This window comes from Crinia signifera, chromosome 8 (assembly GCF_055691185.1).
Source record: "Crinia signifera chromosome 8, ASM5569118v1, whole genome shotgun sequence".
Taxonomy (NCBI): Eukaryota; Metazoa; Chordata; class Amphibia; order Anura; family Myobatrachidae; genus Crinia; species Crinia signifera.
The window spans coordinates 176,871,853-176,886,592 of NC_139224.1; the positions used below are offsets into that span (position 1 = coordinate 176,871,853).

Genomic DNA, 14,740 nt, shown 5'->3' on the forward strand with positions numbered 1-14,740 from the left:
CATAAGGACGATGTACAGGTGACCTTCCGGCAGCGTCATAAGGCCGATGCAGTGTACAGTAGATGTACAGTGTTCAAAGCCGAATTTCCCATTAGGCACGTGAGGCACCGGCCTAGGGGCGGCACATGTTTGGGGGCGGCACTTGGATGCCTGTGATAGTACTGTCAGCCCAAAATGTACCAATAACTGCAAAATACCCACTGTACTGTACTGTATTCCAGATTCCATCTTAAATAGAGTGTAAATGGACAGGACATGCAGACACTGCCCCTGCAACCTGTCCTACGTAGTAATATGTATTCATAATAAAGAACACGTCACCGTTAGTGGCTTTTTTTTATAAATCATTATATTGGCTGTTATCAAATGAGGGCTTATAAGTAATCAATAAAAATAATGCAATTAGGCGTGGGGCGGGTGTGGGGGGGGGGGGGCGAACATTATTGTTGTGCCTAGGGGCGCCCTCATCCCTAAATCCACCCCTGACAGTGTTACATGTCACTGCCCATGTAATAATCACACTCCCTGCTGTACCTGGTCAGTAGCTACATACATGTTACATGTCACTGCCCATGTGATGATCACACACTGCTGTATCTGTAGCTACATACATGTTACATGTCACTGCCCATGTAATGATCACACACACACTGCTGTATTTGTAGCTACATACATGTTACATGTCACTGCCCATGTAATGATCACACACACACACACACACACACACACACACACACTGCTGTATCTGTAGCTACATACATGTTACATATCACTGCCCATGTGATGATCACACACACTGCTGTATCTGTAGCTACATACATGTTACATATCACTGTCCATGTGATGATCACACACACTGCTGTATCTGTAGCTACATACGTTACATGATCACACACACACACACACACACACACACACACACTGCTGTATCTGCATACATGTTACATGTCACTGCCCATGTAATGATCACACACACACACACTGCTGTATCTGTAGCTACATACATGTTACATATCACTGCCCATGTGATGATCACACACACTGCTGTATCTGTAGCTACATACATGTTACATGTCACTGCCCATGTAATGATCACACACACTGCTGTATCTGTAGCTACATACATGTTACATGTCACTGCCCATGTAATGATCACACACACAGACTGCTGTATCTGTAGCTACATACATGTTACATATCACTGCCCATGTAATGATCACACACACACACACTGCTGTATCTGTAGCTACATACATGTTACATATCACTGCCCATGTAATGATATCTCACACACACACTGCTGTATCTGTAGCTACATACATGTTACATGTCACTGCCCATGTAATGATCACACACACACAGACTGCTGTATCTGTAGCTACATACATGTCACATGTGATCACACAGAGCATAGATGACAGGGGGAACATGCTGGAGGAGAGGAGCTGACACAGGTGAGGGACAGCCGGCTGCTGGGATCAGTGTGTAGTTCTTATTACTACGGATCATTCCATTCCCCACCACTATGCTGCTATAAACTACAACTCCCGGCATGCTGTGCGGCAAAGGGCGGCCTCTGATTGGCCGGATCGCAGCTTGCCTATGGACTGTGCATGTGAGAGAGGAAGCTCAGCAGCAGCAGCAGCACTGGCCCCTGGTATGCAGCACTGGCCCCTGGTATGCAGCACTGGCCCCTGATATGCAGCAGCAGCTATGAAGAGGGGTGAGCTTCACCTGCATTATCCCAAGTGATGCCCCAATACTGAGCACTGCAGCCTCCCCCTGCTCTGTGCCTCCTCCTCTGCCTGCTTGTAATATACCCTGGTATTACTGACTCCGATATACATATATATATATATATATATATATATATATATATATATATATATATATATATATATATATATATATATATATATATCCCCAGTACTGCACCACTGTAATGTATGTGTGTGTATATATATCCACAGTACTGCCTGTCTGTGATATACCCTGGTATTACTGACTCTGATTGAGATATATATATATATATATATATATATATATATATATATATATCCCCAGTACTGCCCCACTGTAATGTATGTGTGTGTATATATATATATATATATCCACAGTACTGCCTGCCTGTAATGTATGTATACCCTGGTATTACTGACTCATATATATATATATATATATCAGGGTTGCCGACCCTCCCGGAATTCCCGTGAGTCTCCCGAAAATCGTGTCCCCCTCCCGGCCCCCCGGAAAGGTGGGCAACCCTCCCGGAACCTGGGGGACCCCCCTGAACCCCCCGAATCGCGGCATGTGAATGCCACAATCCGCGGGTCTCAGGGGAGGGGGCGGAGCTAAAATGGCACAATCGCGTCATTTTAGCCCCGCCCCCTCCATGGATATCAGTCATTTCTACTATTTTCCCGTAGTGTGGGGCGGGGCTTAATGACGTCACCATCAAGCCCCGCCCCCGATCGGGTAAGGAAAGTCTCCTCTCCGGGCTTCTCCCGGAGAGGAGCATTAAAAAGTCGGCAACCCTGATATATATATATATATATATATATATATATATATATATATATATATATATATATATATATATATATCCCCAGTATTGCCCCCACTGTAATGTATGTGTGTGTATATATATCCACTTTACTGCCTGCCTGTAATGTATGTATACCCTAGCACTACTGACATTATATATAATGTACAAAAACTGAAAAGGGTTAAAAAAAAAAAAAAAAACAGCGTTTGAGATAATACCCTAAAATTCAGTTTTCTTAGTTTTTAAATTGAAGCTAAAGGGAGATGATCCCTACATTTTCCCAGGCTGCTATAATCAAGTAATGTCCTAACTGTGTGGAGTTTGTATATTCTCCCCGTACTTGCGTGGGTTTCCTCCGGGTACTCTGGTTTCCTCCAACATTCCAAAAATATACTGATAGGCTACTTGGCTCCCAACAAAAATTAACCCTAGAATGTCTCTGTGTGTGTGTACATGTGGTAGGGAATATAGAGTGTAAGCTTCACTGGGGCAGGGACTGATGTGACCGATACGCTCTCTGTAATGTGTGTGTACATGTGATAGGGAATATAGAGTGTAAGCTCACTGGGGCAGGGACTGATGTGACTGGTACGCTCTCTGTAATGTGTGTACATGTGATAGGGAATATAGAGTGTAAGCAGCACTGGGGCAGGGGCTGATGTGACTGATGCGCTCTCTGTAATGTGTGTACATGTGATAGGGAATATAGAGTGTAAGCAGCACTGGGGCAGGGGCTGATGTGACTGATACGCTCTCTGTAATGTGTGTACATGTGGTAAAGAATATAGAGTGTAAGCACCACTGGGGCAGGGACTGATGTGACTGATACACTCTCTGTAATGTGTGTGTACATGTGATAGGGAATATAGAGTGTAAGCACCACTGGGGCAGGGGCTGATGTGACCGATACGCTCTCTGTAATGTGTGTACATGTGATAGGAAATATAGAGTGTAAGCAGCACTGGGGCAGGGGCTGATGTGACCGATACGCTCTCTGTAATGTGTGTACATGTGATAGGGAATATAGAGTGTAAGCAGCACTGGGGCAGGGGCTGATGTGACCGATACGCTCTCTGTAATGTGTGTACATGTGATAGGGAATATACAGTGTAAGCAGCACTGGGGCAGGGACTGATGTGACTGATACGCTCTCTGTAATGTGTGTGTACATGTGATAGGGAATATAGAGTGTAAGCAGCACTGGGGCAGGGGCTGATGTGACTGATACGCTCTCTGTTATGTGTGTACATGTGATAGGGAATATAGAGTGTAAGCACCACTGGGGCAGGGGCTGATGTGACTGATACGCTCTCTGTAATGTGTGTACATGTGGTAAAGAATATAGAGTGTAAGCACCACTGGGGCAGGGGCTGATGTGACCCATACGCTCTCCGTAATGTGTGTGTAAGCAGCACTGGGGCAGGGGCTGATGTGACTGATATGTTCTCTGTTATGTGTGTACATGTGATAGGGAATATAAAGTGTAAGCTCCACTGGGGCAGGGGCTGATGTGACCGATACGCTCTCTGTAATGTGTGTACATGTGATCGGGAATATAGAGTGTAAGCAGCACTGGGGCAGGGACTGATGTGACTGATACGCTCTCTGTAATGTGTGTGTACATGTGATAGGGAATATAGAGTGTAAGCAGCACTGGGGCAGGGGCTGATGTGACTGATACGCTCTCTGTAATGTGTGTATATGTGATAGGGTATATAGAGTGTAAGCAGCACTGGGGCAGGGGCTGATGTGACCGATACGCTCTCTGTAATGTGTGTGTACATGTGATAGGGAATATAGAGTGTAAGCAGCACTGGGGCAGGGGCTGATGTGACTGATACGCTCTCTGTAATGTGTGTATATGTGATAGGGTATATAGAGTGTAAGCAGCACTGGGGCAGGGGCTGATGTGACTGATACGCTCTCTGTAATGTGTGTATATGTGATAGGGTATATAGAGTGTAAGCAGCACTGGGGCAGGGGCTGATGTGACTGATACGCTCTCTGTAATGTGTGTACATGTGATAGGGAATATAGAGTGTAAGCAGCACTGGGGCAGGGGCTGATGTGACTGATACGCTCTCTGTAATGTGTGTACATGTGATAGGGAATATAGAGTGTAAGCACCACTGGGGCAGGGGCTGATGTGACTGATACGCTCTCTGTAATGTGTGTACATGTGATAGGGAATATACAGTATAAGCACCACTGGGGCAGGGAGTGATGTGACTGATACGCTCTCTGTAATGTGTGTACATGTGATAGGGAATATAGAGTGTAAGCAGCACTGGGGCAGGGGCTGATGTGACTGATACGCTCTCTGTAATGTGTGTACATGTGATAGGGAATATAGAGTGTAAGCAGCACTGGGGCAGGGACTGATGTGACTGATACGTTCTCTGTAATGTGTGTGCATGTGGTAGGGAATATAGAGTGTAAGCAGCACTGGGGCAGGGACTGATGTGACTGATACGCTCTCTGTAATGTGTGTACATGTGATAGGGAATATACAGTGTAAGCACCACTGGGGCAGGGGCTGATGTGACTGATACGCTCTCTGTAATGTGTGTACATGTGATAGGGAATATAGAGTGTAAGCAGCACTGGGGCAGGGACTGATGTGACTGATACGCTCTCTGTAATGTGTGTGTACATGTGATAGGGAATATAGAGTGTAAGCAGCACTGGGGCAGGGACTGATGTGACTGATACGTTCTCTGTAATGTGTGTGCATGTGGTAGGGAATATAGAGTGTAAGCAGCACTGGGGCAGGGACTGATGTGACTGATACGCTCTCTGTAATGTGTGTACATGTGATAGGGAATATACAGTGTAAGCACCACTGGGGCAGGGAGTGATGTGACTGATACGCTCTCTGTAATGTGTGTACATGTGATAGGGAATATACAGTGTAAGCAGCACTGGGGCAGGGGCTGATGTGACTGATACGCTCTCTGTAATGTGTGTACATGTGATAGGGAATATAGAGTGTAAGCAGCACTGGGGCAGGGACTGATGTGACTGTAATGTGTATACATGTGATAGAGAATATAGAGTGTAAGCACCACTGGGGCAGGGGCTGATGTGACTGATACACTCTCTGTAATGTGTATACATGTGATAGGGAATATAGAGTGTAAGCAGCACTGGGGCAGGGGCTGATGTGACTGATACGCTCTCTGTAATGTGTGTACATGTGATAGGGAATACAGAGTGTAAGCAGCACTGGGGCAGGGGCTGATGTGACTGATACGCTCTCTGTAATGTGTATACATGTGATAGGGAATATAGAGTGTAAGCAGCACTGGGGCAGGGGCTGATGTGACTGATACGCTCTCTGTAATGTGTGTACATGTGATAGGGAATACAGAGTGTAAGCAGCACTGGGGCAGGGACTGATGTGACTGATACGCTCTCTGTAATGTGTGTACATGTGATAGGGAATATAGAGTGTAAGCAGCACTGGGGCAGGGACTGATGTGACTGATACGCTCTCTGTAATGTGTGTGTACATGTGATAGGGAATATAGAGTGTAAGCAGCACTGGAGCAGGGGCTGATGTGACTGATACGCTCTCTGTAATGTGTGTACATGTGATAGGGAATATAGAGTGTAAGCAGCACTGGGGCAGGGACTGATGTGACTGATACGCTCTCTGTAATGTGTGTGTACATGTGATAGGGAATATAGAGTGTAAGCAGCACTGGGGCAGGGACTGATGTGACTGATACGCTCTCTGTAATGTGTGTGTACATGTGATAGGGAATATAGAGTGTAAGCAGCACTGGGGCAGGGGCTGATGTGACCGATACGCTCTCTGTAATGTGTGTGTACATGTGATAGGGAATATAGAGTGTAAGCAGCACTGGGGCAGGGGCTGATGTGACCGATACGCTCTCTGTAATGTGTGTGTACATGTGATAGGGAATATAGAGTGTAAGCAGCACTGGGGCAGGGGCTGATGTGACTGATACGCTCTCTGTAATGTGTGTGTACATGTGATAGGGAATATAGAGTGTAAGCAGCACTGGGGCAGGGGCTGATGTGACTGATACGCTCTCTGTAATGTGTGTGTACATGTGATAGGGAATATAGAGTGTAAGCACCACTGGGGCAGGGGCTGATGTGACTGATACGCTCTCTGTAATGTGTGTGTACATGTGATAGGGAATATAGAGTGTAAGCAGCACTGGGGCAGGGGCTGATGTGACTGATACGCTCTCTGTAATGTGTGTGCATGTGATAGGGAATATAGAGTGTAAGCAGCACTGGGGCAGGGGCTGATGTGACTGATACGCTCTCTGTAATGTGTGTGTACATGTGATAGGGAATATAGAGTGTATGCACCACTGGGGCAGGGGCTGATGTGACTGATACGCTCTCTGTAATGTGTGTGTACATGTGATAGGGAATATAGAGTGTAAGCAGCACTGGGGCAGGGGCTGATGTGACTGATACGCTCTCTGTAATGTGTGTGTACATGTGATAGGGAATATAGAGTGTAAGCAGCACTGGGGCAGGGGCTGATGTGACTGATACGCTCTCTGTAATGTGTGTGTACATGTGATAGGGAATATAGAGTGTAAGCAGCACTGGGGCAGGGACTGATGGGACTGATACGCTCTCTGTAATGTGTGTACATGTGATAGGGAATATACAGTGTAAGCACCACTGGGGCAGGGACTGATGTGAGGGTTCAACTATAAATTCTCTGTAGAGCGCTGCGGAATATAAGAATGGGATCACATTGTAGATGTGTCCTCTAACAACTCAATGATGTGTCCTCAATACGCCATGTGACGCGAGACACCTGGTGCAAATGAGCCGCCGTCTCCCGGGCAACTCTGCTGGCGCCATGCATCTTTGCGCCTAAAACTCCTCTCAGTCATAATGCCGGTGGGCGCCAGGAGACTGTGCCGGTCTTATATCCGTGAACAGATGCAGACTCAGTTGCACATGATATGACTCCGTACAGCCTCCTGGTGCATCCTAATCACATCACGCGTTTTAGGTAGAAAGGCAAAAAAGATGACCAGCGCCAGCAGAGTCGCACGGGACTTTCTGTGCTGATACAGGCGGCTTGGCGTGACTGCAGAGATGATTTATGCCCGGGGTGCCCACATTACTGGCAGCAGGGTACCATTCTGCTCTCCATTCATGTTCTCTGCCAACAATATAGTGGAACATTAATAATCCATTTATGTGACGTTGTATGTAAGCGTGACTCCCTCCCCCTCAGTTACACTCAGGATTTGTTTAGCTGTCATTTGTAATAAGACACAAGGCACTGACTGTATCATCGTTACTGCGGGGCTCAGTGTGTGGCGGGGCTCAGTGTGTGGCGGGGCTCAGTGTGTGGCGGGGCTCAGTGTGTGGCAGGGCTCAGTGTGTGCTGGGGCTCAGTGTGTGGCGGGGCTCAGTGTGTGCTGGGGCTCAGTGTGTGGCGGGGCTCAGTGTGTGCTGGGGCTCAGTGTGTGGCGGGGCTCAGTGTGTGGCGGGGCACAGTGTGTGCTGGGGCTCAGTGTGTGGTGGGGCTCAGTGTGTGGTGGGGCTCAGTGTGTGGTGGGGCACAGTGTGTGGTGGGGGCTCAGTGTGTGGTGGGGGCACAGTGTGTGGTGGGGGCACAGTGTGTGGCGGGGCTCAGTGTGTGGCGGGGCACAGTGTGCGGTGGGGCACAGTGTGTAGTGGGGTCTCATGCTAGTATACCCCGGTACGTCATCCATTCAGCCGGCAACATCCAAGTCACCTACTGTATTCTCCTGTACAACAGGTATAGAAACCAAAGACCTCCCCAGCCAACTCCGGGATCCAGGAACTATGGAGAGCAAGGAGAATGGGTCTGTGGACGCCATGAAGTGAGTTCTGATTGTTTTGTTCTCGTTCACACACCTGTACAGTAATCCCTTGTGATTTACACCAGTGCAGACTGGGTGCTACCCCTGTGGATACACCTGTGGTAGGGAACGTTCTATTCATTTAGCCAGCAACATGTCAGGGACCTTCGTCGCACCAAGGGCTGGATGTGACCCAGTAACAGAGAACAATTCCTGCATTATTATTACGGTTATCGGCAACACACAAAATAGTTTTATCCTCTAACATCCTCCTACACTGACTTGCAGAGCTGTGAAATTGGTCATATGCAGAGAACTGCCCCCCGCCACCAGTGCTGTGATGTCACCAGCCAGTGCTGTGATGTCACCAGCCACAATTGTCCAATCAGCACCTGTATTTGGAAACGACTCTGCGCAGTGTAGAGTAAAGCTGTCGCAGGTTGTGGACTGCGCGGGGTAAGAATCTAGGACAAAGTAATGCCCTGAGGAGCCCAGGTTCCCCATGTCTGCGTTTATGTGATATTTCCTGACAGAAGGGAGCTAGAGGCCCAAACCAGTGTGTTATTCTGCTGCACATACCTGGCCGCGGCAGTAGCGTGTGTGGAGGAGACGCGGCCTGTGGCGGTTCCCAGCAGAAACCAGATAAATGTGATAACAAGACCAACGCTGACAGAACCCAGGAGGGCAAGGTGCATTGTGGGTATACGTTCTATATGATGTTACTGGTTATATGTCCGGCCTGTGTATTTATGGGACCTGCACATAATACAGTATAGAATGGTGTGTGACTGTTCCCTGCTTCTATCTGCAGATCGGTGGCGAACGGTCGGCCGCCGGACCCCGCGCACTGGGCTGTGGATGACGTCGTCAATTACTTCCAAGCTGCCGGATTTGAAGAACAAGCCAGCGCATTTAGGGATCAGGTAGGTGTAGGCCGGGGCTGTTCGCAGGGTGGGAGATGCCCCATTGCCCTTTTCTCTACACCACACTTATTATAGCAACTGATTTCCTGCGTCCTTCTGCAAACACGTATATGGGCCTGATTCTGATCTGACCGTTGGTCGCTGTTGATTCGCACAGCAGCGATCATGTCTGAATCGGGCCCAGACTGCGCTGTGTTGTGGTACCAGTGTGAACTGCGTTCTATCATCCATGTGTGTGGGGTTTGTTGTCTAAGTAACATGTGCAGAGAGAGTTATGGGCCCCACACACAGCGCGATATTCAGCCATTTTCTTTAACAAATCACTCAGAAAATACCTGAGAATGCATGTAAATCGCTGCGCGTGTGTGTATGTGTGTAGCCCACACAGCGATTTACATGCGCGCCCCCGCCGTTCTGAATCTGCCCAAGATTCAGATCGGACCCGCCGGAGATTGCAGAGCAGTTGTCCCGCATGTGTGGCCCCGGGCAGATGAGCTGTCCTTAACTGAAGATGCCGCAGAACGCCGCCATCAAGCCCGCCGCCGATGGCTATCTGAAGTGAGTACCGGCTGACACTGCCTCCTGTCCACCGCACCTGCCCTCTTCAGGGGGGGAGGCACCAATGTTTAGTTGTTTGGGGTGAGGGGGGGCACTATGCCACTAATGTTTATTTATTAAGGAAATTTATTTTATTTACTTATAAGTTTATTTAGGTAATTACTGTCTATACCATATAACATTATATTTGTGATGATGTGCAGTTTTTGACGTCACTTTCTGTGACAGTTGTGACAGATTTGAAATCTCCCGTTCTGAATCTCCCGTTATGAATCTCTGGCACAAATCTCTGCCCATTAGATTTGGGGGATTCATTGTGTTTATGTGCAGAGTAAATACTGACACCTTTATCCATATAGATATCAGCTTGAAAACACCCCACCCAAATGTAACTATCTCTGCACATATTACATCTGCCCCACTGCAGTGCAGCATGGTTTTGTCCTTTAACCCCTTCAGTGGCAATCCCGAGAATTTTCCAGGCTGTGTCTCAGTGCCCAGTCTGCCAAGGCCGGAAAATTCTCAGGATTGCCACTGTTTGCAGCCCGGCTCCCTCCCCTCTGTGGCGCCGCCTGCTCCCCCTTCCCCTCCGGGTTTTCTATTGAAGTCCCCAACACCGGCTTATGACAAGCCGGCTGCCGGGGACAGGTACGCAGTGCGGCGGAGCAGGTCCGGGCAGCCGCTGATTGACAGCGCAGCGGCGCTGCACGGACCCAGGGAGGTAGTGTTAGATTTTTTTTAAGGGAGCGCTCCCCATAAAAAACTCGCTCAGTGGGGAGCGTTCCCAAAAAAAAAAAACACCACTGAAGGGGTTAAAGGAGTTTGCTTTTTTCAAACCAACCTGAATCATCCACATTGTTTAGGAGTAATAAATAAAATATAACCTCATTTCTTGGAGCTGAATGTCATATAAGCAGCCAGCATACAACTCAGTGCTAGGTTATTTCCCCCCTAGAGGGCGCTCTCATCCTGAGTAACTATTATTATTAAGTGCTGACATTGAGTTTTACACTGAGGGAATCCTGAACGTTATTGGGCCCTATTCAGTCTCTGCCTTGCTGCAATGCCAGGGGAGCAAATACATTGATATTACTTCTGTGCAGCGTAAATACTGTCTGCTTCTGCATGTAGCCCACAGATGTTGTACCACTTTATTATTAGACTATCATTTACATTTCAGTTTGAACACCCCTCCTAAATCTAAAGGTGCCCATACACAGGTCTGATTTGGGCCAATTCCGACGGATCCGACCAATATATCGGGTGAATTCGGCCAAAATCAGAGGTTCTTGCCATGTGATCGGATCCGATGTGCGTTCCTGTGCCCAGCGGATCGGATCCTATAAGATCAATTGGAATCGGACCATGAGCAGCACATTGCGGGGGCTATTTGGCACTTCGGATTTCCCTTGTACTCCCCCCGGCAGCGCCCCGGGATAAATCGCATGTATCTATTATACACACATCAAGTTCCAAATCAGATAGAGCCCTCCCAGGGAGCTGGTGTAACGTGCCTCAGACAAGTCGGACCTGGGTATGGCAGCTTAACTCTCTGCACATGTTACATCTGCCCCACCTGCAGTGCAGTATGGTTTTGCCCATTCGCGTGCTTTTTAGCTTTGTACGCTATCATTTCCTAGAGTAATCCCCAATGTCCTGGGCACTGTGTTGCTGGGACAGGGGGGGTTGGATTACAGACTAGGAGACCATATGTGGACCACGGGCTGCAGGCTTTTATCCTTGTTACTAAGGGTAACGCTGTGTCACTGCTGGTTCATTAATGATTAATTAATTCCCAGCTGGTGTGTAATACTGCGATCATCACTCTGTGTCGGCATACAGGTAACGCTGACGCCTCTCTCCGTCTCTTGTTATTATTATCAGGAAATTGATGGGAAATCTCTTCTGCTTATGACCAGAAATGATGTACTGACCGGACTGTCACTAAAGCTGGGCCCGGCGCTGAAGATCTACGAATATCACGTGAAGGTTCTGCAGACGCAACACCTGAAGAGCAGCCCCCCATAACGCAGCCAGCAGCCGCCTCTTATGTGGCCGCGGCGCGTTTTGTTTGACCGCCACTATGCCGATTCGTTAAACAGTCCAAGCCAAATATGAACGATACGCTGACCGAGGGACAGATCATGGCGGCCTGCGAGGGTCCTTGTGACGGGTTACACAATAGGCGGAGGGCAGGACTCTTCTGTATGATTTGCAGGAAAGTGAGAACTCAGTCATTATGTACAAAATATCCTAAATATTCCTGATAATGAATCAGCCGCAATCGAAAGAACTTCTCCTATGGGCAAATAAACTGGGAACGTCAGGTATTGGCAAATGTGCACTGTACGATAGGGGCATAGGCATAGTAGACAGCAATGGCCCCAGTCTACTCAGATTAAGGAACATGCGCCAATTAAATGCCGCCACCACTGCACTGTACAGCTTTAATAGGGCCCAGCAATAGACAGCGGAGGAAACCATTTTGTGGGCTGCGCCATGTTCAGGGCCTTGTGCCTCTGTGTCTAGCAAATTATTGGGCTTCATTTTGGCCTGGTGATGTCGCTAGCTCCTCGCATATTGACTGACTGGAGTACGGAATCACTACACAAAATGGCCGCCTTTAGTGTGTGACGGTGACCATTCCATCAATCTGAGTATTTTGGTATTGGTTCCACTTCTCAAAAGTTGTGTCCTGTTTATAATGAAGGGACAAGACGTTACCACGCAAGGAATTGTGGGGAATGATCTCCACAGACTGCGCACTGAGGAACCCCAGGGCCCGTCCCACGTATATGCCTGCAATGTGTCTTTGCTTCCCCATTTCTGGGTATGCAGACCTCCCCTTACCCTCTCAATGCCACTGATGGGCAGGGGGGAAGTGTGGGCGACCTCTTGCACAGCCACAGACTCCTGATCACCGGGAATGTGCATGCAGCAGCGGACCTTTGGTCAGGGCTGAATTGGGCCCTTTGTACATATTTCTTTTAGCTATAAATCTATTTTGCTCTCTAAGGACTTTCAAGAAGACAATCGTGTGACCTACAAAACATTTGTACAGTTAATTTTTGACTGAGTAAAATACACAGTCTAAACGTAAACATTATTTTCTGCTTGTCAGGCATAGCTGAGGCGGCCATTTTGTGGAGAGGGAGCATGTGACATCATGGTGTCCTTTGCCTCCAGTGGACTGATTGGTTGCAATGTTGTGGCTGCACCCTAACATGTGTTTCTAGGCTGTATGAGCATTCTGAACTTCTCAATGAGAGACATTTATTTTTGCAGGGCAGAGACTTGTTTATTGGTTTCTATGTAATGCTAAATATAGATATATTTTTCCCTCAAATATCTAAGAATGACTTTATAGTGGGAGTGGTTGGCGCTCAGCTCCCGGCTATTGCTGGTGGCGTGAGTGCGGCACGTTTTACTTCCAGGGTATCTGGCTAATGCGCTGGAGAAGTGTGACAATCACTCCAGATATTACGGCGAGCGCACCGGGGGCCATTTTGTGTTCATGCAGATACGTCCTGTAAGCGTCACCAGGGTTAGCATTGCCATCTCTGTCTGCCGAGATTAGATTGTTAGCCCCTCTGGACAGGGACTGGTGTCAGTCATTCAGTATTCCCGGCTGGGGCACCATGTGCAGCGATATCATTAGTCCCTATGTAGGCTGGGCTTGGATGTGACGGCCATCTTGGCACAGGGCATGGGCAGCGGGTGCTCTCAGACGATATAAGTGTATATACTAGCTGTGATTGATGGAGTCATACACGAGTGCAGTACAGTACGTTTCTGACCTCTAATTAGGAGGCAGCATTCATTCATTTGCTAGTAGAGGGCAAAAATGGCAGCTGCAGTGGATAGGAAGCGCAGGGGGAGGGGCATCGACAACAGAATAGGCATTGTTCACTGATGATTATCTGATTTGTGCATAGTGAGCAGCACCTGAGCTATACGGCAATCTATTCGTTTGGGTCTCATGACCCAGGGCAGGCGACGGCAACCTGCGGCTCTCCAGTTGTTAAACTACAAGTCCCAGCATGCCTTGCCACAATGTTGCTATTAGGCAATGCTAAAACTTTGGCTGGGACTTGTAGTTTCACAACATCTGGAAAGCCGCAGGTTGCCAACGCCTGCCCCAGGGGTAGAACACAGCACCTGCAGATCCCATTGCAGAGCAGCTTTGTATGGCGCTCTGCATGCTCCTGCTAATTGCTCTGCACCAGATAATGCGCCTCTGACGATATTCTACCATTGTACATGGTCTTGTACAGAGGATTATTATACAACGAGCACTGAGGGGTCTGGGGCGAGATGAGACTCCCAGACCCGATACCTTTATTGGACCACCTTAAATAGTAAAATGTTACAACCAATAAGCCTAAAACGACCCTCTATAGGCCTATTACCTGGTTTCCTGCCATTACGCCATTCCCGTGTGCTGCCCGTACAATGATTACTATTAGTTATTGCATATACACGCGGAGATCCATCCCTGTGAGGGCATTACCCGCTGCATCTACACCCACAGCCACTGGTATGTGCGGCATCTGGCGTCTGTTCCGTGCACTTGGCATATGCGGCAGAGTTAGCGGATTGTCTTCCATTGTGAGTAGGTGCCAGTGATGCCACATTACGAGGGAGAAGGGTGTACCAGCCACGTGGCCCTGAGAGGGCGATAATACAGATTGCTTTGTAACACATGTAACCGGAACCGTTCCCGTGACAATCAGCTGCCTCGCGTCATTCCCATCACTTCCTGGATACCGGTGCTGAGGATATAGATGTATAGTGATGTGTGCAGGATCCTGTTACTGCCGCTAAATAAATGGATATTATGGCACCACCGCCCTGTGTTGTGTGGTTACTGGTGATGTCAA

General features: G+C 48.1%; 1 protein-coding gene across 1 annotated transcript; it reads left to right on the forward strand.

The window, feature by feature from the left end:
- The first annotated feature begins 1,560 nt into the window (after window positions 1-1,560).
- On the forward strand, window positions 1,561-14,725 carry SAMD13 (sterile alpha motif domain containing 13). Its single transcript, XM_083157861.1, has 4 exons — window positions 1,561-1,723; window positions 8,316-8,400; window positions 9,191-9,302; window positions 11,745-14,725. Exons 1-4 carry the CDS (start codon window positions 1,714-1,716, stop codon window positions 11,886-11,888), a joined length of 351 nt encoding a protein of 116 aa, XP_083013987.1. The 5' UTR covers window positions 1,561-1,713; the 3' UTR covers window positions 11,889-14,725.
- Window positions 14,726-14,740: the final 15 nt, after the last annotated feature.